This window comes from Hyperoodon ampullatus (genome assembly GCF_949752795.1).
Source record: "Hyperoodon ampullatus genome assembly, chromosome: 10".
In the NCBI taxonomy this organism is placed as follows: domain Eukaryota; kingdom Metazoa; phylum Chordata; class Mammalia; order Artiodactyla; family Ziphiidae; genus Hyperoodon; species Hyperoodon ampullatus.
In genome coordinates this window covers 78,830,109-78,855,951 of record NC_136923.1, presented here as the reverse complement: position 1 = coordinate 78,855,951, position 25,843 = coordinate 78,830,109, and the positions used below count along the sequence as shown (strand labels likewise).

Below are 25,843 nucleotides of genomic sequence, written 5' to 3'. Positions count from 1 at the left end.
GACTTCTGACATCAAAGATTAGTTTTGCTGAAGTCCTAAACATATTTTAATAGCTATATAAAATTCTATAATTTGTATATACTGTAATTCACTTATTTCTGCATTGTTAGATGTTTCTAAGTTTTCTTTACTACAAGTAAAACTATAGGGAACATGTATTTTATCTAGTAACTTTCCCAGGACTGATGGCCCTCAGTGGAATGGCATAATCATTTCAGAGACCTTTTGTGCGTATTGCCAGTTTGCTTTTGGAAATAGTTAAATCAGTTAATACTCCCACCAGTGGATTGTCTTTTGTTTCACAACTCCCTAACAAATGTTGGGTATTCTTATTTTCTTTTAAGCTCCACTAAATTAATAGGTAAGAAATAGTATGGAAAATAGAATTTTAGGCTCACTTTGCTGTTGCCTTATCTACTACATGGCATGATGAATATATTGATAAAATTTGCAACTCAAAATCTTTTAAAATACTAGGCTCTACATATTGAGACTATATGACTCTGACAAGGATTTAGTAACTCAGGTGAACAGTTACTGCTTTTCTGTGTGGAATTTTGATCAAGCCACTTTATTTCTGTATTTCTCTGGACTTTAATTTCTACATCTGTAAAATGATGAAATCGGACTTAGTTACCTAAAATGATGAAAAAGACTCTGCTAATTATGAGGAATATACAGCTCTGATGTTGGATCAGTTTATAGAATAGAGGAGAATATATATAGTATATGAAATTTTATATACGTGTGTTTTGTATAAACATAAAACATATCTTATATAAAGAAATATTTTATATGAACATTAAAAAAACGTTCTAATATATTGTAGTGTGGGAGATGATAGATGTATAAAGAGGGAAACAGAGCTCTGTGGTATGGATTACTGAAGAGGCCGTTTAGCTGAGCTTGTAGTTTCAGGGACAGGCTGTGAGTATATTAGTTAAATGCTTCCTAGGTTTAAATGCTCTTCCGTGCCTCAGTTTCCTCATCTGTAAAATGGGGATAATATTAGTACCTATTTCTTGGTGGTGTTACGAGGATTAAAATTGCTGCTCTACATAAAGTCCTTAAGGAGTGCCTGTCACATAGAAAGCCGCGCATACTGGAGGTGATGCCTTAGCCAAAGAAGAGTATCTAGGTCGATGGAAGAGCAAGAGCATGTCCTGGAACTTTGATGTATGCAGGGAACTGTAGGTAATCCAGTATTTCTAGAACACAAAAATGTGTAGAGGTCAAAGGCAGAGGTGATTCTGAGAGATAAGCAGGGATCAGGTCATGGGGCCCTTGAATACCTGTTTCGTTCACCACTTTTTTCTTCAGCGTCCAACACTGCCTGTCATAAAGTAGGTGTTAAATAAAAACCTTTTGAATGAAAAAGTTAGTTAGGAGGCAATGCTCGATCCTCTACGTGATGCAGAGCCTTTGAAAAATTTTACGAGAAGTGTGATACATGATCATATTTTCATTGGTGTCAGTGCGTGGAGTGGATGAGAGGTGGTAAGACTGGTCAGTAAAACCAACTAAGAGTCTCTTGAGGAAGAGGACTAGAACTAGAACAATGATAGCAATTGTGGAAAAGAGGGACCAGAGTTATAAGATATCAGGTGGAGGGAGCAGCAAAGGAGAAAAGATGAAATCATACTAATATACCCTTTCTTTCTCTTTTCCCTTTTCACCAAAAGCTCCTATTTTGCTGCTCTCTTATAAATACATATGCACTGTGTTTCTTTTTCCAGGTCAGTTCTTGTTCCTGTTGGGTGTTTTCCATGCTCCATCATGTTGAGGGCTAAGAGTCAGCTTTTTTTGCTTTCACCCTATCACCTGAAGCAGCTGAAAGAGTCATCAAGCTCCAGGCTTATATGGCAGCGACTTCTGCATCAGCAACAACCCCTTCACCCAGAATGGGCTGCCCTGGCTAAAAAGCAGCTGAAAGGCAAAAACCCAGAAGAACTAATATGGCACACCCCAGAGGGGATCTCCATAAAGCCTCTGTATTCCAGCAGGGATACCAAGGACTTACCTGAAGAACTTCCAGGAGTAAAGCCATTCACACGTGGGCCGTATCCCACCATGTACACCTTTAGGCCCTGGACCATCCGCCAGTATGCTGGTTTTAGTACTGTGGAAGAGAGCAATAAGTTCTATAAGGACAATATTAAGGGTGAGATTTTAGTGAGACGTAATATTTATGATCAAACATACACTTCCTCATCTTGGTTTTTTTGAAGGTAGGCTGGTTAATCTCTATCAAGGTAATAGTCACTTTATAATTTTGTAGTTAAGGCTATACTCTGAAAAAAAATGAATGTTTTTCAACTTCCATGGTCAAAAAGATAGATGACCCAGAATAAAGTGCTAAATTCTTGAGAGTAAACAATACTTACATGCACATTGTGTAAAAGGAATTAGGTGAAGTGAAGCTGTATGAGGAAAAGAGACCTTGGCTTTGCCTTTGAGAAGCTTTTACTTAAAACCATCAGGATAGGAATTGGAGGGGAAAATGGTTTAAGTGATGACCAAAAAAAGGAATAAACAAATGATCATGTACAAATTTTAGTTTTTTGCCTGGTTTTCGTAATTCTATTTCCCATAATATTTGAATGGTCAAGACAAGAATAAAAATAAATAAGCAAGCATACAAATACTAAATTATGTTAACTATATACAAACAGCCATATCTTTTCATGAATCTTAAATATATTTCTATCAAAAATTGTTAAGATAGGGCTTCACTGGTAGCACAGTGGTTAAGAATCCACCTGCCATTGCAGGGGACACAGGTTCGAGCCCTTGTCTGGGAAGATCTCACATACCACGCGGAGCACAACTAGGCCCGTGCACCACAACTAGTGAGCCTGCACTCTAGAGCCTGCGAGCCACAACTGCTGAGCCTGCGTGCCACAACTAGTGAAGCCCATATGCTTAGAGCCTGTGCTCCACAACAAGAGAAGCCACCACAATGAGAAGCCTGCGCACCGCAACAAAGAGTAGCCCCTGCTTGCAGCAACTAGAGGAAGCCCGCGGGCAGCAATGAAGACCCAACACAGCCAGAAATAAATTAAAAATTTTAAAAAAATCGTTAAGATAAAAAAATCTTGAGATGGACATGAGATATATGACATGTTTGGTTCCATCTATCCTTTATTATAGTGAAGTTTGGAATTCACTTTGTACATTTTAGCACATGGGAAACAGCAGACTTTTAGTAGGAAAGTATTTAAGTTTGTTTTGAGCATAAAAAAGGTTTATTATAAAAGTATAATGTGATGAGATGAATCAACACTAAGTAGTGTTAAAGAAAATCAGTTTACTTTGATGTCAGACTCTAATCCTACATTATTTTTCTTTATATATTTAGCCGGTCAGCAGGGATTATCAGTTGCTTTTGATCTGGCAACTCATCGTGGCTATGATTCAGACAACCCTCGAGTTCGTGGTGACGTTGGAATGGCTGGAGTTGCTATTGACACTGTGGAAGATACCAAAATTCTTTTCAATGGAATTCCTTTAGAAAAAATGTCAGTTTCCATGACCATGAATGGAGCAGTTATTCCAGTTCTTGCAACTTTTATAGTAACTGGGGAAGAACAAGGTGTACCTAAAGAGAAACTTACTGGTACAATCCAAAATGATATACTAAAGGAGTTTATGGTCAGAAATACTTATATTTTTCCTCCAGAACCATCCATGAAAATTATTGCTGACATCTTCCAATATACAGCAAAGGTATCCTTTGTGGTTATTATAGATTTTGCTGTAGTTCTTTGAATGTAGGAATTTTTATAAAATGCCATAGCCTAATTTGAATTTGGTAATTGAGTCAGAGTAATAGTTGTAGTATCGAGTCAGGGTGTGGGTTTTGTGTTTATGTGTGTGTATTGTTAGTTTTTATTTTTTGGTCTTTAATGTACTAGTTTTATGGTCTGTCATTACCTGTGGGAATCTGGGCAGTAGATATTTACTGTATTTTCTTTATTAAAATTTTTATTCTCTGATATTTGTTAGAATCAGGGAGGGCTCATAATTTATACTTCTTTTATTTCTCTCCAAAGTTCAGATCCAGTTGTGAATAGACACTGGTGTCAGACAGATGGGGATCAAAATATTAGCTTTATTTCTGCAAAAAACTGGATTAGAAGATAACACTTACATCTGCAACCACAGTGAGGTCCCTAATATTTCACCCCTGAACTAGGTTCATTTTCCCAAGATTGGTGGGAAAATAAGGTTCTTATAGTATTCCTATATTAGCAGCAATCCTTCTACAAGGAAACATAAAGCTTCTTCATTTCCTCTGAGTAATTCATTTATATTTCCCCCCATCATTCCCACTTTACTTTTTGCTGGCAATGCTCTCTTCTTACCTACCTTAAAATTAGACCATTATTTCATAGCAAAGGACACATCTCTCTTCCATCATCAAAGCTTTTTTTAAATCTCTTTACCTCTTGTAATTGCTGTTATCTCCAAACTCTTGCTAGCATTGCCTGCTCTCCTCATTTGATAAACTTTATACTTTTCAATTTTATTGCTTTTCATAGATTCCATCTGCTCACATGAATTGTATAGAATACACCCCTATCACCTTTTTCAATTTCAAGAACACATGCACAGGAGGATTGATTTGAGCAGTATATGACAAACACACACACATACACAAATAGCAGTAGCTTTAACTAAATAGGAGTCAATTCTGTTTCAACTGAAAAAAGTTGGAAGGTAGACTCAGGGTCTTGGTTGTATGGAAACACCGCAGTCATGAGGATTCCAGCCTCCTTTCATTTGGCTTCTCTATTTGTGTGCCAGCTCATGATTAAGGAAGTAGGTGGGCTGGCTGTGTTTGTGTGGGTAGAGGGACCTAGCCCCTCTGATTAAAGGTGAACTTCTAGAAGGAACAAACCAAACTTCCACTTATATCTCAGTTGACACAAAGAGGGAAGATTGGAAATGTAGAACACTTTGGCACTGAATGTATGGTTCAGGTACAAGAGGAGAGTGGAGAATGGGTATTGGAGTGGATAGTACCAGTCTGCTGTTACGTACTTGGGCATTTAACCTTGTGAAACACTAATGTCATCTACAAGTTCAAAATTGCTTTATATAATCTTTCATATAAGTGATAAAAGTGCCAGTTTCAGATATGGATCAAGTATGTTATTTGAAGTAACTAAACTTTTATGTTGTTCCTCTAAAAAATATTTAATTGTGACAAAATACACATGACATAAAAATTACCATCTTAATCATTTCCAAGTATACAGTTCAGTGGCTTTAAGTACCTTCACGTTGTTGTGCAACCATCACCACCATCCATCTCCGGAATTCTTTACATCTTGCAAAAGTGAAACTCTGTACCTATTAAATAATAACTTTCCATTCTCCCCTTCCTTCAGCCTCTGGCAACCACCATTCTACCTTGTGTTTCTATGAATATGACTACTCTAAGTACCTCATATAAGTGGAATCATACAGTATTTGTCTTTTTGTGTCTGGCTTATTTCACTTAGCATAATGCCCTTAAGTTTCATCCATATTATAGCCTGTTTCAGAATTTACTTCCTTTTTTTAAAAATTTATTTATTTTATTTATTTATTTTTGGCTGTGTTGGGTCTTCGTTGCTGTACGCGGGCTTTCTCTGGTTGCGGTGAGCGGGGACTACTCTTCATTGTGGTGCGTGGGCTTCTCATTGCAGTGGCTTCTCTTGTTGCTGAACACGGGCTCTAGGCACACAGGCTTCAGTAGTTGTGGCTCGTGGGCTCTAGAGTGAAGGCTCGGTAGTTGTGGCTCACGGGCTTAATTGCTCCGCAGCAAGTGGGATCTTCCCGGACCAAGGCTTGAACCCGTGTCCCCTGCATTGGTAGGCGGATTCTTAACCACTGCACCACCAGGGAAGCCCAGAATTTACTTCCTTTTAAAGGCTGAATAATATTCCAATGTTCCCAGTGTTTCTACTATTCTTAAAAAAAATTCTACTATTAAACTCCTCTCAGTAAAGAAGCACATGTTTGTTTCCTTCTCATTTGTAACTCCAAATATATTCAAGTAGTCTCTCAGTTCCATGTAATTCAATCCCCTTATTGCTTTTGTGATGAACATTTTTCAAGAACTCTTGGTTAGTTATAAATAAAATATTTACAAATGTAAAATACAGATAATCCATACCATACACTAGCAACAGCTAACTTTTTATGAATACTTACTGTGTACTGGCATAATACTGTACTAAGTTGTTTAGATGAATCGTTTCTTTTAATCCTACAACAATTCCATGAGGAAGGTAGAGTTTTTATCTCTATTTTATAGTTTAGGAAACCAAGGGATAACAAGGTTGAGAAACTTGCCTACAGTCTCTGGCTAGTTAAGTGACATGACTAGAATTTGAGCACTCTGACTTGAGTCCATGTTCTGAACCAACTGTAATGAGTGTCTGATTTAGCTTTTATTATTTTATCTTTGGTTAATTCTTGGAAGGATAACAGTTTTTTGGTTCTGCAGGTTCTGTGTGATATGTACCCCACCTAACGTGACATTTTAGGGGGATAGTGGATTAGTGGTTGTGGTAGAAGGAACCTGTCTGAATTATCCTTAGCATTAAATGTCATAGTAAATCAAACTGAAATCTTTGATTTTTAAGCCATGCATTTTTTCCTGTTTTGATATATAGTACTAGCACTGAACCATTTTCTTTTTTTATCCACTGTGTACTTATTCATATTCAATGAGTTCATTCCAATAAGATAATTAACAACTAGTTAATAATAATTAAATTTATACATCTTCAGCAGATTCTTCCAAAGATTTGAGGTCTTAGGACTTCTTATGAGGTCGAAGTCATGAGTTTGGAATTAAAGATGTCATCATTCAGTTCTTGGGCCAAAGGTTACATTCCTAACCTCAGCCAGCTAATTTAAGAGTTTAACTTTTGGTGCTAAATGATGGTTGGTGATTCTTTTTCACTAGAAAAATAAAACAGGTACAGTCCTTACAGTGGTTCATTGGATCAGCCATTTTAATTGGAAAGTGAATTGAATGTAACTAAACATTAAATATTTTCAGTTAATATTATGACCTAGTATATCTGAATCGAATATCATAAAAATAATATTGTCTTTTAGAAGATAGATTTAATAGAACCTTTCTTATATTTTTATTTACAGTTGTATTTTTTTATTATTTTATATAGCACATGCCAAAATTTAATTCAATTTCAATTAGTGGATACCATATGCAGGAAGCAGGAGCTGATGCCATTCTGGAACTGGCCTATACTGTAGCAGATGGGTTGGAGTACTGTAGAACTGGACTCCAAGCTGGCCTGACAATTGATGAATTTGCACCAAGGTGAGTAAATTAAACTCAAGTATTGCCTCAACATTAAGAAAGTTCACAGAACCATTTTATCAGTGTATAGCAAAAAAAAAATATATATATATATACATATATATATATATATATATATTTTTTTTTTTTTTTGCTGTACACAGACCTCTCACTGTTGTGGCCTCTCCCATTGCGGACCACAGGCTCCGGACACGCAGGCTCAGCGGCCATGGCTCACGGGCCTAGCTGCTCCACGGCATGTGGGATCTTCCCAGACCGGGGCACAAACCTGTGTCCCCTGCATTGGCAGGCGGACTCTCAACCACTGCGCCACCAGGGAAGCCTGCAAAATATATTGATAAAAATGAATTTGTATATATAAATATACCAGATTTTTTTAATGTTTTATCTGAGTGATAAAGAGGGAATAAGCCAATACTGTTTATAATTAAAATTCAGAATTAAATTTGACTGTACTTCTTAGTAAATTAGAGGAATTTTGGCCTCTGCTGTTCAGAGAACACAATTAATTGGCACATTTGACAAATAATATTAAAATGTAAATATGGTTTTCAAGACAGATTTGCTTTTGTTCTTTTAATATTTCCATTTTAAAATACAGAAGTCATCTATTATTACAGGTTTAAGGTTACTGAAGTACATATGCTTTGATTTTAATTCAAACTAAGTAGCTTGAAATTAAAATCTGAGCTTTTTCTGTGTATGTGTGTGTGTATGTGATACAATTAATTTCCATTTTATAATCAAATTCCGGACTTTACTATTTTAGGTTGTCTTTCTTCTGGGGAATTGGGATGAACTTTTATATGGAAATAGCAAAAATGAGAGCTGGGAGAAGACTCTGGGCTCACTTAATAGAGAAAATGTTTAAGCCTAAAAACTCTAAATCTCTTCTTCTAAGAGCACATTGCCAGACATCAGGATGGTCACTTACTGAGCAAGTATGTATAACATTTAAAGTGTAGAATTTTAGTAAAGTCATATATTTTCTTCTAAGCAGCTTGGCATAGTCAAGAAACAGATTTAAGAACTTATCTGCTAATATTTGAAAATCATAATTATTCTGAAGCGTAATGCATACTTATATTTGTTTTTACACAAATTATAATAAATAAATAAAATTGGCCCCCTCTGTTGGTTAACAATATAAAATCATTTAAATCTTAGCTTACATGTAGGGCTGTGTATTTTACTTTTTTTAAAGTAAAAAAATGTGATGATGAGGAAGAAGTACAAATTGTAATTTAAGTAATATTGTCTTAAATAATTTTAATGGTTAAAATTCTTAACACAAAGCTTCCTCATTAAAATTTGATTTTATACATACAAATTTTTTTATTATAGTTGTGTTTAAATAAGCATGCATGCAAACAAACAATTTAAAAACTATTATCACTTGGGTAATCTATTTAAATTTCATTTCATTAAAAAATTATGTGGTGGTGATCTTTTTTAACATGCATTTTCTTTACATATTAAATTATTTTGATACATTAAAATAATTTATAACTTTAAAGTTACATTGCTTTTATAAATTTAAAACAAATAAAAACTAGTAGTCTCCATATTAAATATGATTTCAGGTACTTATAAATGGAGAAATATAGATTTCAGAGTTGGAAAGAACTTTGGTAATTGTTTTTGACTTAGCCTCCTCATTTTTACAGCTAAGGAAGCTGAAGTTCAGAAAGGTCCAACGACTTGCCCAAATCACAGTTAGGAACAGAATGAACTAGAAGTCATATTTCTTGTCTTATAGTCCATTGTTCATCTGTTTTATTAATCATTTATTAATAAATCATTGCCAGTTTTGTGCACCTCATTAAGGTAGATACTTCAAGGTATACAATAATTAGGAGATAGTGAATTATGAAATGAAGTATGTTAATAATCTACGTAGACAAAGTATACATTCATGATGCACTTACAGAAGACTATTTAGGCAATACAAAAATAAGCACAACAAATACTTCATATTTCAGATGATTATAAGAGGCAATGTTTTAGTGCCTAAGCACAGACTAGATCCTTTAGCTCTTAATCCTAAGTCTGGTTTGTTTACTAAGTTGTCTAAATTTATTAGATATTCTAAAGACAGTACAGACTTTGGCAAAGAAAGTATGCATCCGCCACTGCTTAATCATTGTCATCTTTTACGGCTGCAATATATATCAATTGTTGCCTTGTTTTGTTTTGGTTTTTTGCCTTTTACTAAATGTTTTAGGATCCTTACAATAACATCATTCGTACCGCAGTAGAAGCAATGGCAGCAGTGTTTGGAGGGACTCAGTCTTTGCACACAAATTCTTTTGATGAAGCCCTGGGTTTGCCAACTGTGAAAAGTGCTCGAATTGCCAGGAACACGCAAATCATTATTCAAGAAGAATCTGGGATTCCTAAAGTGGCTGATCCTTGGGGAGGTTCATATATGATGGAATCTCTCACAAATGATGTTTATGATGCTGCCTTGAAGGTCAATTTCTCCTCTTTGAAACTTTGTTTATAAGATTTACAGATTTATAAAGATTTATAGATTTTTGATTTATAAATCAAATCATTTATAGATTTATATCAAGATTTATAAAGTGTTTCAGAGAAAAGGGAATTTTAGATTTGACTTTATAGTATTTAAAACTGAAACAATTTAAAAATACATTTGTGTTTGTACTAAAGTATTTTATTTCAAAGAGTTAAAAAGACAACTAATGTTAAAAGACTATAACAAAAAAGCAGTCCTTTCTCCTCCACTTGCTTGTTTTCCTGCTTCCTTGAGTCAGCTACATCTTTTTGTTTGTTTTTATCTCCATGTTTTAAAATTACATGTGTATACTGTTTGTTCTAATTCAATCAATTTTAGACCTTATCTGCTGCTTTGCTAGTATGGTAGCTTTGTATTTTAGCTGGATCTTGTCCCTTCTTTCCTTTGTCCCATATTACCAATATAATTATATCTCAATGTAAATCCTTCCTGAAGTCCTCTATATTCTCATTTGATTTAGACTGGTTTCTCTCTAGACCGTTGCTGTCCTTGACCTTCCCTTTGTCATTATTGTCAGAATCCTTTTCACCTCTGCTATGTTGAATCTGTCTCTTTGTTGATTATCTCTTGTTATTTTGAAGCACACCTTATGGGAACTTCCTAAAAATGGTGCATGGGAGATGAATTAGTTGAAACTTTGGATGTTTGAAAATGTCTTTATTCTACTTTCATATTTAGTTGATAGTCTGTGTTTGAAATTTTTCATTTGGGAGTCTGTAAGCAAATTTGTAAGCATTCACCTACTTTTTATTCTAGCTTTCAATATTTCTGTTCAGAAATCTGATGCTATTCTCACTCAGGATGTTTCTTTCTGAAAGTTTCAGGATCTCTTCTTTATTTTTGTGTTGATGTACCTTGGTGTGTGTATTTTTTCCTGCACTGTCCCCTTTGGTGGACATTTTTCACCTGGCCCCTTTTTCATGTTCTCATAGCTCTGGGAAATTTGTCGTGTATTATTTCTTTGATAATTTCCCTCCACTCATTTTCCTTTGGTTTCCCTTTTTAGAACTTATGGTTATCAGGTAAGGACCTCCTTAAATGATTTCTGACATTTTTATCTGTTCTATAATGCATCTTTGAGGTTTTTTTCTGGTTTTTTGGAGAGTCATCACCTTTATCTTTCTACTTAAATACTTTAAAATTTATATATCGTATTTTTAATTTCTGAGAGCTCATTTTTGTTTTCTAATTTTTCCTCTTGCATTCATACTAGTTGTTTCATTATTACAGAATCTCTTCTTCTTTTTCTGAGGATCATTATATTTTTTGAAGTTTTCTTTTATATCCTGTATTGTCACTTTTTCCTCTGTGTGCCTTTTTGTTTGCAATCTTATCATTCAGAATGTAGGTTTTTATTTCAGTAAGACATCTTATCCTTGCCTCTCCCTGTACTTGATGTTTCATAGTCCATTGCTTCTCTAGTTCAGTAAATTTTGGTTTTCCTGACAGAATGGGAGAGAGGTAGTTGCAAATTCTCAAGTAGTCCCCTTCTTTTTTAGCTTCCTGGAAGATTCTTGGCTTCTGTTGAATCCAGTACAGGTTCTTCTTTCTTGAATCCATCAGCAGAAAGCCAGTTTGACCTTGCTCCTATCTACGAAATCATATTCCATTCCACCATCCATTTTCCACTGTCTCATGTATATATGAGGCTGTGATTGAAGATTTAGGTATTTCTTTTTTTTTTTTTCGATACGCGGGCCTCTCACTGCTGTGGCCTCTCCCGCTGTGGAGCACAGGTTCCAGACACGCAGGCCCAGCGGCCATGGCTCATGGGCCCAGCCGCTCCGCGGCATGTGGGATCTTCCCTGATGGGGGCACGAACCCGTGTCCCCTGCATCAGCAGGCGGACTCTTAACCACTGCGCCACCAGGGAAGCCCAGATTTAGGTATTTCTTGATGTCAATAATGCTAGAGTTATATCATTACTCTGCTGCTCAAATCGAAAAATAAAATGGCACTTTGAAGTATACTTTTTAGAGTATTTATGTAACCATGAAAACTTTATCTATGTAATTAAAAATAAAAATTACAGCATTAGTGTTATCTTTAGTTGGCTTCTAAGACTTGAGCGAGAAATTTTTGTGTTTTCCAAAATATACTTGTTAGTTTATCTGTTGTCTTCTTAAATAATTTTAAGCACAGAATGTCTTTTTTCTTATTGATATAATTGGCATATTAACATTGTATTAGTTTATGTACAATGTAAGGATTTAATATACATATATATTGTGAAAGGATTATCAGAATAAGTTCAGTTAACATCCATTACTACACACAGTTACAGATATTTTTTCTTGTGATGAGAACTTTTGAGATCTATCTCTTAGCAACTTTCAAATATATAATACAGCATTATTAACTCCGCAGAATTTCTAATTAATGCTCTGTTGTTAATTCTTTTCTTATGAAACATTAAATTTACCACTAAAATAGCTTATAATTTTATTAACATTAGTAATTATATAACATAACACATATGTATTGTTTATTAAAATATTTTCATCTTCTCTTGTAGTTTTATTAATCTGTTTTTCCTTGTTAGCTCATTAATGAAATTGAAGAGATGGGTGGAATGGCCAAAGCTGTAGCAGAGGGAATACCTAAACTTCGAATCGAAGAATGTGCTGCCCGAAGACAAGCTAGAATAGATTCTGGTAAGATAAAGTAGAGAGTTTATATGTGAAATCCAGTATTTAAAAAGAAATATTGGGGCTTCCCTGGTGGCTCAGTGGTTGAGAGTCTGCCTGCCAGTGCAGGGGATGCGGGTTCGAGCCCTGGTCTGGGAGGATCCCACATGCCGTGGAGCAACTGGGCCCGTGAGCCACAGCTGCTGAGCCTGCGTGTCTGGAGCTTGTGCTCCACGGCAGGAGAGGCCACAGCAGTGAGAGGCCCGCGCACCGCGATGCGGAGTGGCCCCCGCTCACCGCAACTAGAGAAAGCCCTCACGCAGAAACGAAGACCCAACACAACCAAAAATAAATAAATAAATAAAATGACATAAATTATATTAAAAAAAGAAATATTAATTTCTGTTTGAAGATAACATATAAAGTTAGTAAAACAAAAATTATAGAAAAATGAAACTTGGATAAAATGTTTCTCATGAATCTATATGTATCTATCTCTGTGTTTGTATTTTTGCATGCCTGGATGCACGTAAGCAAACATATGTACAAAGTATGTGTGGAGGTTTGCCCATTTATTATGTGTATATATGTGGGTAGATAACTCCACCATTTTGAAGATGACATTATTATTGGTCATTGTGCTCTGCATTGGACTATTGATTTATTTATTCATTCAATCAGCCAATACTTTTTTAGTCTTTAGTATTTGAGACACTGTGCTATGTCTGGGCATACAACTGTGAATGGGACAGACATGGTCTCTACACCCATAGAGCTTACATTTTGGTAAGAGAGAGGGAGAAACTGAACAAGTAAACAAATAAATAGACAAAATAATTATGGATTATGGTAAGTTTTATGAAGAAAATAAGAAAAGAGGTATATCCTGAGGTAGGATATACCTTTTTTCTTGGCGGGATGTCTTTAGCTAGAGTAATAATCTGGTAGTTTGAGGCAAAATATATTTATAGTGTTAAGGAAATATAATTTGTAATTCTGGTTTATCACTTATAGATTTTAAAGGTATTTTTTGTTTAAAAGCGATTGGCTGTAAGAGGATTCAAGAAAATATTAGAAAAGCCATTGCATGTTTGTCTTCTACCTTATAAATCTTAGTTGGTAGCTGCCACTACAGTTTTAATTTTGTAGTGTTAAAAGAGAGTTTATCAGAAACTCTGGGAAAGCATATAGTTTGGGTGAATAATCAAAGCCCTCCCTTACAGAGATTCTGATATATACCTGTCTTTTCCCCTCCTATCCCCATTCCATATTGGTATTCACTGATCTATACTGAAATTTCATTAAGAGTAAGAATACTACTTAAAAATATCAAACTTATAAGGAAAATATATGTGGTGATCAGAGCATTACTGTTAGACAGTTATTTGTGAATAGAATCTACATATTATTTTCCTCTGGGAGATTAACAGGTTCTGAAGTAATTGTTGGAGTAAATAAGTACCAGTTGGAAAAAGAAGAATCTGTGGATGTTCTGGCAATTGATAATACTTCAGTGTGTAACAAGCAGATTGAAAAACTTAACAAGGTAATAACAGCTATCATATTTTGAGCATTTTTTGTGTGCTGGGCACTGTCCAAGCCCTCATGCTGTCCTGCTGCATTGTTAGAACCACCATATGAAGTGTGTATTATTTCCCAACATTTTAAAGGTAAGGAAACTAAAGATAAGGGAGATGGAGAAACTTGCCCAGGATATAATTAAGCATCCAAGACTCAAATCTCTAAGTCTGTTGATACCAAACACTCATGTTTTTAATCATGATATCTGCCTCTGTGAAACTTATACATTCTTATTAAAAACCACACCATAATAATAATGCCTCCTATAATGTACACATTTGAAGTAAGGCTTAGATGATTATATAGCTCACTCAAAGTTAAAAACAAAATTAAGTTCAGAGTCCATATTTGAACCCAGGTCTTCTCACTGTAATTTATTTCCATGTTCCTTATACTACTATGAAAGAATCATTTGCTTTCAATTTAAAAAAAAATTCAAATATATTTGAATAGTGCTTTAGTAAGATACAGTTTAGAATGAAAGATATTTACATTGAAACTAGAGAACTCTTTTAATTTCCAGTTTCTCACTGAGATGAACCAAAGTATATAAAATACTAAAATAGATAAAACATATTAATTCTTACTGCTGTAACCTATATATTTCTATTGTATGAAGCTACTTTGGTCTCTTAATCTCTGGCTTTAGTAATTACTGCTATTTCTAAGGCAGGAAAGTTGAAAATTCCTTAATGGTTTTCTCTGTTAACTTTCCCTATGATTGTTTAAGATAGGACTTTTTTTCCCCTCAGTTCAGATGTTCTTTAAGAATCCAGTAGACTTTGTCCAGTTAGACTGTATGTGTAACTTTCAACTTCCATTTGTTTCTTCTATTAGAGTTAATGGCAGATGTTTAATAATATTATTTCCTTTTTCACCCTCATTCAGGAGATAATGACTCCTCTCCCACATTTTTGTCATTTTTTAAAGGGTCCTATTTAGGATGTAGCATTATATTTCCAGTGGTCACAAAAGTCTCAATATTTATTATATTTGGAAAACTGCTTTTTTCCTCTCTTGTACTTAAACTCTCTTAAACGCACAGCTTGAGGGCATCCACTTACCATAAATGATGATCTACCTTATTTTGGATAAGAGTGAGAAATTCAATAATGATAATGGATTTGGGTTCCTCCTTGCCTTTAATATAAACTTTCTAACCCACCTCTGCTTATAGATATGATATAATTTTAGTGGCATCTTAGGCAGTATCATATTTTAGACTTTTTTACAGGTGGTGAAAACTTGTAAAAAATTGCATTTTAGGTAACTTTGTTTAGGCAGGTTGTTGGCAGAGCAGAATAGAGCTAAGATTTGTTTAGGCAGGTTGTTGGCAGAGCAGAATAGAGCTAAGACCCAAGGGAAAATGTTTTTGACTACACTTTTCATTGTCTTTCTCTTTCTTTTGCAGTATTTCTCATTGTCTCTGTCTCTCTTTTTCTGTCGGGATTATTTTTAAGTAGAATAGCAATATACATACATATTATTACTAATAGACTATTAGTTAGCTAAGGGAAACTTAAAATATAACTAAAATATTCCCTAAGTTATAATCTATTAAGTAGCATGTACTACTTGGGAGGGTCAGCACTATTATTTATTATTGCCCTGCTTGTTTCTGAATTATCAGTGTTTTACAGAATTTAGTATTATTTTAGGAAGTCCTTAAACGTTGAGGGAATGAATAAATGTAATGAATATCAATGCTAGGATACATATTATTCTCTTCTATTTTTTTCTTTTGTTTTTAAAGTTAGGATTATGGAACAATTTCCATATGATATAAATAAGAGTATAATCTGATCTCTGTTTTATTCTCTAATCACATATATGGTCCCTTTCCTTACCCTTTTCTGTAAGGTCAAATCCAGCAGGGATCAAGCTTTGGTTGAGCGGTGTCTCACTGCCCTGACTGCATGTGCTGCCAGTGGAGATGGGAATATTCTCGCTCTTGCAGTAGATGCAGCTCGTGCAAGGTAAGGATATGTAAGTTTGGAGATTTCCAAATCCTAAAAGTTGACCAGTTTAGTTTTTCAGGGTGTACTTAAATAAAAGCCTGATTCTATAAACCATGTGAGCCTAAAAGAAAATATTGGAAACCCCCCCCCCAAAATTCTTGTTTTTCTTAAACATCTGTGCATTTAAAACATTCATACATTTTGAATGGAGTGTATTAATATTCATGTATTTCCCTGTGGCTCAGGACATTCGAAGCTATTATAATAAACCTGTGTCACTGATTTGCAAGTTGAAGTTTGATGTACTTTCAAGGATAGGGAGACATTATTATGTTGTACAGTAAGCAAACCTGCCCTTTGTCCAAGCTGGACAGTATCTCTGTCTTCCAAGGCTGTGTACTATGTAGACATCTCTGAAAAGGTAGTCCAGCATAAAGGCAGTCAGTGCTTTGCCTTACAGAACATGCAGAAAAGCAAGTGACACAGAAACTTTTCTCCCAATATACGATAATGTCACTAAGTAAATTATTTTTGCTTTTATTGTTTATTGCTTAATATAATGGACTTTTAAGTTGTTTCAAGTGCTTAAGGGATGGAGTGAATAGTATATCGGTTGTTTTTTGTTTGTTTTTCAGTTTTAATTTCTTTTTTTTTTTAGTTTTAATTTCTTAAAAGAAATAAGATTACTTCTCTGCTTAAAATCCTTCAGTGGTCTCCCAGTCCTTTTAAATTAAAACCTAATCTTACCATGGCCTGCAAGACTGCTGGATATGATCCTTGCCTACCTCTCTGACCTTGTCTTATCCTACTTCCTTTGTTATTCTGTGTACCAATGTCCTTCTTTCTATTTTTAGAACATAAAACATGTTTTCCTACTTATCAGAGCCTCTGCAGTTAGCATTTCCTTTTCAAACACTTTTCCCTCTTAAGTTCCCTTGCGTGTCTCTTTCTCATCATTTAGGTCTTAGTTCAGAAGCTGTATCTTCATATCTTCAATATCCTTAAAACATTTTTCCCAAACACCTCATTCCATTTTGCCTATTTTAGTGTCTTTATAGTACTTATTACCATATGAAATTATCTTATTAATTTATTTGTTTGTTAGTGCATTATCTGTATTCCCTGACTAGATGAGAAATTCTGCAAGAGCGGGTACTTTTTTTTGGGGGGGGGTCTTATTTATCACTGTATCTCTAGCACTTAGCAGTGCTTGGCGCATATTAGGCACTCAAGACTTGTTGAATGAATTAATAACCAAATGGAATATGCTAAAAGATTTACTTTTTATCAAAAAATATCAGTAGGAATTTTGGTCTTTGCCCATTTGTATTGTTAAGCAGTGAATTATTCAGTAACCTTTAGATGCTTGTCTATTAGTAGTTTTTAGGTCATTCGGTCATTTTTCAGTAAAGGCATTCAGAATCATTTTTTTTCATAAGTATTCTGAGGAAAGATCTTATCATGAATGCAGTAGAAAGCATTCGGATTTAGATTTTTGACAGCCTATTTTTGACTTAGGTAAGAAAATATGTCTAATTATATTGAATGTTAAGTTAAATATTTTTTATCCCAAATAATGATGTTAACAGAACTTCCATTTAATATTTTAGATGTACAGTTGGAGAAATCACAGATGCCATGAAAAAGGTATTTGGTGAGCATAAAGCTAGTGATCGTATGGTGAGTGGAGCCTATCGCCAGGAATTTGGAGAAAGTAAAGAGATATCATTTGCTATCAAGAGGTAATATGTGAGATTTCTTAAACCAGACTGTCATCTTTTCTGTTAACACCATCCCCATGAATCTACGGTGGGCTTAGTTTTTTCACATTCCACTGGAAAATATTTGACTTGCACTTTCCTCTTAATCTGTAGCTTTTATATTTTGAACTTTCACCACAGTCCCCTTTAGGAGTTTCTCATTTCAGGCAAATGTTTGTTTAACTAACATTGATATTGCTTCATATCCTTCAGGTACTTAGATTTCAATCTCCTTACGATGGTACATTTTCATATTTTCTTAAGTTTTATTTACATTGTTTAATTGCTCAAATAATTATAAAATCTTACTTTTCCTATTTGAAAGTAAATATTTGGTTGCCATCTATGCATAAATTAAAATCACTCATCACTGGACTGACAATAAATAACTGTCAAACATGATTTGGAAATATGAATTAATATAAATTGATCATGCTTCTGAAGTGTGAGTAGTAGCTTCCTGATGATTAGTTTTCTCAACCACTGTAATAAATTTTCCATGAAAAATATTATGTCACTACTCATATATGAAATAAATATCCAAACAGCCAAGGTGAAAGTCATCAAAATGGAACATTTTTTTTTCTTTTAACAAAAATAAATTTGTTTCTTCATGCTTTTTCATCTGAGGCATAAATTTATTGATTTAAGCAAGCAAGTATTTTGATTATACATTTAGATACCACATTGAGGTCACCTTGGGGGAGTTCACAGTTGTGAAGGGTAAGTGAGATATGGACAGTTCAAAACAGCTAGTGAGTCACGTATATGTACAAATACTTCTGAAGGCATTTTTTAGTTTATATTTAACTATTTCTGCATATTGTACTCTGGGGACTGTCTTAAGTTGTAAAGTTGTTATTTCCTTATCTTGCTTCACTCTCAGTGTTACAGGCTTACAGTCTGTGCCATCTTTCAAATTTTTTTCTAAGTGGGGAGATGGTAAACATACTCAGGCTTTAATGGAGTTCTTAACGTGAAATGGAGATATTAACAAAATATGAGTAAACAGATTACATGTTTTAAATAAACTTGAAAGATTTACTGCAAATAAATTAGAGTCTTATATCTTACCTTTAGACAATTAATATATAACTGTTATATTTTAAAATGTTCCTTAGGGTTCAGAAATTCATGGAATGTGAAGGTCGTAGACCTCGTCTTCTTGTGGCAAAAATGGGACAAGATGGACATGACAGAGGAGCAAAAGTTATTGCCACAGGATTTGCTGATCTTGGTTTTGATGTGGATATTGGTCCTCTTTTTCAGGTATTGAAAATTGTTGGGAGGAATTTCAAGTACTATTGCTACATACTGCGGATAGGTCAACTGGAATGAAGACTAAAGAGTATTCATTGCATTTTCACCAGGAAAGAAGTAAATCTTCCTGAAGGGGCCCAGCCTTTATAGAGTCTCCCATAAGAGTTTTCCCATTTGGGATTTTAAAATATTACTCTAGAGAGGCTAGAAGAAATTGTTACTGTAAAGAGTTAGCACAGACTTCTGGAGATATGTCCTGAACTGTGTTGGTAGATAAATATGTAAATGTGTTTAGAGTCTTAGGCATTTAAGGTGGGTTTTGTTAAGAATCTCAAATATGTTTCAGACTAAACAAATAGTATACACTGTATTTAGATTGCTTTCAGTCTTCCTCTAAGTTGAATACTTTCCCATTCTACTTTTTTACTTACATTTTGCTGTCATTTTGCTTTAGTTTGTTTGTTTGTTTTAAATAGTGATCAAATATAATGCATTTTCAATATTTAGTGGTTAGCTTTTGGGAAATAATTTTTCATAAAATAAAAGAATTTTAAAAAATTGTTGTCAGCCATTGGCATCTAAAGGAATTTCTCAAATAACCAAAAGTTCATTTCCCCATTATATACCATCTGCAAAAATATAATTTGTCTTTTAGTGCCACCAACTTTGTTAACCATAATTTTACATCATTAAAAAAAAAACATATCTGTGGCTGAAGGTACAATCATGCAGTTCTCTGATGACTGATTTAATTAAAATTAGATTTGATGTTTTAAAAATTGCAACATTTGATCATTTAAAATACAGTTTATATAAACATAAGGCATGGAACTGAATTGTTTAAATGGAATGTTTTAATATAAATTTATTTATTTATTTATTTATTTATTTATTTATTTATGGCTACTTTGGGTCTTTGTTGCTGCACGCAGGCTTTCTCTGGTTGCAGCGAGCGGGGGCTACTCTTCGTTGCAGTGCACAAGCTTCTCACTGCAGTGGCTTCTCTTGTTGCAGAGCACGGGCTCTAGGCACGTGGGCTTCAGTAGTTGTGGCACACAGGCTCAGTAGTTGTGGATCTTGGGCTGTAGAGCGCAAGCTCAGTAGTTGTGGCATACGGGCTTAGCTGTTCCTCGGCATGTCAGATCTTCCCGGACCAGGGCTCGAACCCGTGTCCCCTTCATTGGCAGGCAGATTCTTAACTACTGTGCCACCAGCGAAGTCTGTAAATGGAATTTTAATCTAATCAATTTTGGTAGCATGGATGATATGAATAACAAATCATGCTTAAATTAAATGTCTTACCTCTAAGAAATCAATAGCAGGAATATGCACATTTTTAAAGGTTTTAATTTCGTGTGTTAATATTTTTCACAGACTCAAGGTTTTACCAATATGTTGTGTGACTTACCTAGAGATCTTCTTGAATGTGGATCCATTACTGAGTATAGAATCTTTTGATTCTGCACAAAAATTATGAGCCTTAAAATCTTGCCAACTCAGAAAATTCACAGATTTTGATAGTATTTTTAGTGCTTATAATTGTGCAGTGGTTTCTTAGGTGGCCTTATCCTTCCCAGTTGTCTCAATTTACATTATATTTACAATGAGAAACTTGTAGGTACTTTTTATATGAAATGATTTAAATATATGTGTACAGTATCAAAGCAATGTCACAGACTCATTACAGAGCAGATATGATCTTTGGTAATTCAATTCATAATCGAATGTTTGAAAACATCCTTTATGATTCTATATCCCAATGGTTAAATCAGTTAATAAATGAGAGGCATGCCCTCCTTGGCACCATCCTTTCTCTTGTTTATGCACTTTCCTGGGTGCTGTAGCCCCTTAACTAGTTTCTATAGTTCTCACCTTATTTTGCTCCATATATTACTGTTAATTCTGTGTTTCCATGGGAGAATGAGGTCCTGGAGCTTCCTAGTCCACCATCTTGTTCTTTCCCATTCTATTTTAAAACCTAAGGCTCACTTTTTCATGTTGCATTTTATATTCAGTCTTTTACTTCTTTATAAATCCTTTCCCATGTTGCCTCTCAGTAAATGTTGATAGTGAAGACAACAGATGTATTTTTTAAAAATTATAATGAAGAGATAATATATATTTTGCCTATATTCCTACTTTATCTTGAACATTTTGGGGGGAACTATATTTTGGTCTAACTTAAATCTAATTGATAGTTTGTAGTGCTAGAAGCAGACATAGCCCTGGTGTTTATTATAATAATTGGATGAGTTGGTATTTGATGATGAAATATGAAGTTATATTCACTTCAAGATTTTTAATTAGGAAAATCTTGGAATGTTGATTGAAATAGTATAACACTTTAGAAACACTTTTCGGAATAAATAATGATTTGTCTCTTTACTTTTGAATTGTTCAGACTCCCCGGGAAGTGGCCCAGCAGGCTGTGGATGCAGATGTTCATGCTGTGGGTGTGAGCACACTCGCTGCTGGGCATAAGACCCTAGTTCCTGAGCTCATCAAGGAACTCAACGCCCTTGGACGGCCAGATATTCTCGTCATGTGTGGGGGGGTGATACCACCACAGGTATTGTTCATCTCCTACATTTTCTAGTACCATGATGGGAAACCTGAGTAGCTTATGCATAGTTCTTTAATTTTCCATATACTTTCTCTAAAAATTTGTTGCAGATTTAGATCCAGATCATTTCCTAGGTCATTTACTAAGTAAATTCTATAAAAGTGGTCCATGTTGTTTTCTATTCAGACTATATTATAATTCAATATGCATAATTTGATTTAATAATATATAATGCTTGTATGAGAGAGTTGCCTCCCTACAAACTAGTCACCTAGGTAGAGATCTATCTTCTTTATCTTCAATAAGCAATGACGGAGAAGGAACAGGATAAAAGTAATAAAATCTCACAACTGGAGTAGCGAAAAATGGTGAACACACAGTGACTATATCAGCCCCTCCCTAGAGATAGGGTGAACACCCCTTGTCCTAGCAGTGGAGCCAGTCCTTTTAGTCAGTCAGTCGGTAACACTTACTTCTGTTGTCACTGAGTCACTGCCTTGTCCATGTCCTGCCTGTTCCCATCCCTAAATGTTGCCTTCACTCAGCACTGTATAAATTACATGGTCCTGTAAGAGCCCCTTTTTCATGAAGCTAATTTGATTGGGGAATGGTTTTCTTAGAGCCAAAAATACCTAATTCAGGCATAAATGAAGTCAGCCTGTCCTAAAAATTATTGGCTGAATGGGGCAGAGGTGGATTCTTGAACAAAAAGGTAGATCCTCTTAGGAAAGGAGAAAGGGATGCTAGGTAACAATAATGCCAATTAATTTATTAAGGGGGCAGGGACACCTTCCTGATAAGTTAAAATAGTTAAGATATAAATTGGCTCTATTTCCAATTTAATTTTTAATTATATCAAATTTTCTCCTTTTACTAAGAATGGAAAAAGTATTGAGTTACAAGAACTTTACATGAAACTGCTCCTAAGTAATTGATTCATACATACTATAAAGGAATATAGCAGGAATATAGCAGGAATCTGTCAATGACATGTGACCTTGTGCCCATGTCTACAATTGTTTTCCCTCCATTACAACTCAGAATATAAAATAACGAATTTATACACTACTTAGGAAATGAGAAAATACACATATGTATGAGGTTGTGAGATTGGTGACAATGGGGGGCTGGTGACCAAGCTGTGTATTACTTATTCTTTCTAACAACACAATACTTAATGTGGTACAGTCAACACAAAACTGCTTTTGTTAGCACATTTGCTCTTATCTTCATAAATATAGTTTACTATTTGGGAATATAAAGGGCTTTTAGTCTTTACTTCTGTCTGTGGAACACTTCTATCTATACTGCAGTTTTAGAGTCTACAATCCCTAAGCTCTTGGGCATGATATTAGAACTTAAGAACCAAAATAATTAGGCAGCACAAAATACTGGCATTGAAATATGAATTGAGAAGAAATGCAGGCCTCTTATATAAGTGAGCTGACATTTTCAAGAAATATATTTTGTATAAGTCTCTGGATATTTAAATTACCTAGAATATCTGTAGGTGTTTGCCATACTTTTTTCCCCATGAGTTTAAAGACTAAGGATCATATTCTATAATGACACACTTGTGTGTTAACATGGGTCTCCTTTATAATATAATTATATATCAGTTAACACCCATGCATTTTTCTCATTATTTGTTTTCAGTAAATATATAAAATGTTGCTATTATTCAACTGAAAGTCTCTTAGATTTTTAGATTAGAAAGCACTAATATATGGCGGTTAATCAAAATGATTGAGCCATTGCCATTGTGGAGCTTACAGCCATAACACATGTTAAGTGCCATTATGAATTATGGTATTACAAGAACATTATAAGGAAATAATAGAGATAGAAAAGAAGTAGCTGGGGGGGGTAATTAGCATGACCATGTAATTAATCATCCAATGTGACCACTTTTATGAAAAAGGATGCTGCAAAAATAATCCAATTAAAAAATGGACAGAGGATCTAAATAGACAGATGTTGACAGGTGCATGAAAAGATGCTCAACATCACTAATTATCAAGGAAGTGCAAATCAAAACCATGAGATATCACCTCATATCTATTAGAATGGCTATCATCAAGAAGATAAGAAATAACAAGCGTCATCAAGGATGTGTAGAAAAGGGAACCCTTGTGCACTGTTGGTAGGAATGTAAATTGGTGCAGCCACTATGGAAAACAATATAGAGACTTTTCAAAAAGTTAAAAATAGAAGTACATATGATCCAGCAATTCCAATACTGGATATTTATCTGAAGGAAACAAAAACAGTGACTTGAAAGATATATGCACCCCCATGTTCATAGCAGCATTATTTACAACAACCAAGACATGGGAATAACCTAAGCGTCCATCAGTGGATGAATGGATAAAGAAAATGTGATACACGCGCACACACACACACACACACACACACAGGAATATTATTCAGCCAAAAAAAACACTGAAATCTTGCCATATACGACAACATGGGTGGATCATGAGGGCATTATGCTAAGTGAAATAAGTCAGACAGAGAAACAACAAATACCACATGATCTTACTTATATGGAGAAGAACAGGTTGGTGGTTTGCCAGAGGCAGTGGTAGAGGGCGGGTGAAATGGGTGAAGGGGGCCAAAAGGTACAAACTGTCAATTATAAAATACATGAGTCCTAGGAATATGCGTACAGCATGGTGACCATAGTGAATAGTACCGTACTGCATATTTGAAAGTTACTAAGACAGTAGTATGTAAGTAAGTTAGTAAGTAGTACCTTAGAGACTAAGGACTAAGGACATAGTACTAAGTAATTAAGAGAGTTACCAAGAGCTCAGTGTGTTACAGAGTTTTAAGTATACATCTTAAAAGTTCTAAACTCACAAGTGCACACACAAAAAATTGCGTAACTAGGGTGACAGATGTTAACTAGACCTACTGTGGTGATCATCTTGCAGTATATACACATATTGAATCATTAAGTTGTATACCTGAAACTAATATTATGTGTCAATTATACCTCAATAATAAAAAAAAAAAGACTCATGGGAAAAAAAAATAAAGCTGTTGCAACAATAAGCACAAACGAGAATGTCCTGGAAATATGATCACCCTAGTGGATGAGTATCAGGACTTTAAAGCACGTCCTAAACTTGATACAGCTACAGATATTCTGATGTTAAAACAATCTAAAGCCTGGAGCAGTATTTGTGCCCTGGGAATCTTTTCACTCAAACTTTGTGTAAAACTAACAAACAGCAGCAGCAACAACAGAGAATTTTTTTAAATGAGTTAATTTTCATTTCTAGAAAATCTAATTCCATCACGAAGCCAAATTCAAAGTACTACACCATTCACTAGCTGTAGACAAAATTACCTTGGAGGAAATAAATAGCCTTGTAAATTTAAAGCTATAATGTGTTGCTAAATTTAACACAAATAATGGCAAGTAGTAAAAATTTAGGTGAGAGAAAATTACAGTTTAGGGCTCAGAAGTTCTCAATTGGTGGACCATACAGCTTCCCACCACAAACAACACACTGGGGTGTTCGGAAAATGGGCAGGATGTCTTTTGTTCTTTTAATGTCTTGGAGTACTAACGGTGGTGCTAGTGGCAGTCCCAATCAAGGAAGAATTTTTCAGCCCCAGATGCCAAGAGTGTACCGGATGAGAAAGGTTGGGGCGTTGGGGATAAAGAAGAAAGGACAGCATTCATTGTCCTTTTGTTTCATTTTCTTGAAATTAGAAATATTGTCTGTTCTACTAATTAAATTCTTTCAACAGGATTATGAATTTCTGTTTAAAGTTGGTGTTTCCAATGTATTTGGTCCTGGGACTCGAATTCCAAAGGCTGCCGTTCAAGTGCTTGATGATATTGAGAAGTGTTTGGAAAAGAAGCAACAATCTATATAACATCCTGTTTTTGTTTTAGCTTTTCTAAACTATTCTTTCACTAATGATCAAAGAAGCCACGTCTTCAAATTATTCAACACCTAATATGTGCTTTCCTGAAAGCTTTACATTCAAGCACCTGACTTATAAGAATGTTGTTATGCTATAAGTGTGTATGTATAGTTTCACTTTAATTTTAATTTTTAAAAAAATCCTTAAAAACTCTCTATAACATATGCTCAATACTTTGTCAGAAACTCTAGACAAAGGTTTTTTTTTAATTGTGATGTTTATTTGAAAGATTTCTTATAAACCTATTTACTTTCTATTTTAAGAATTAAAC

At 34.6% G+C, this 25,843-nt stretch overlaps 1 protein-coding gene across 1 annotated transcript; it reads left to right on the top strand.

The window, feature by feature from the left end:
- Nucleotides 1-1,776: 1,776 nt before the first annotated feature.
- MMUT (methylmalonyl-CoA mutase) lies at nt 1,777-25,843 on the top strand (the record flags this gene model as incomplete). Its single annotated transcript, XM_079713865.1, has 12 exons — nt 1,777-2,161; nt 3,359-3,726; nt 7,185-7,342; nt 8,112-8,283; nt 9,567-9,815; nt 12,424-12,535; nt 13,939-14,054; nt 15,950-16,065; nt 17,658-17,789; nt 18,929-19,076; nt 21,469-21,636; nt 25,393-25,843. 12 exons carry the CDS (start codon nt 1,777-1,779, stop codon nt 25,519-25,521), a joined length of 2,253 nt encoding a protein of 750 aa, XP_079569991.1. The 3' UTR covers nt 25,522-25,843.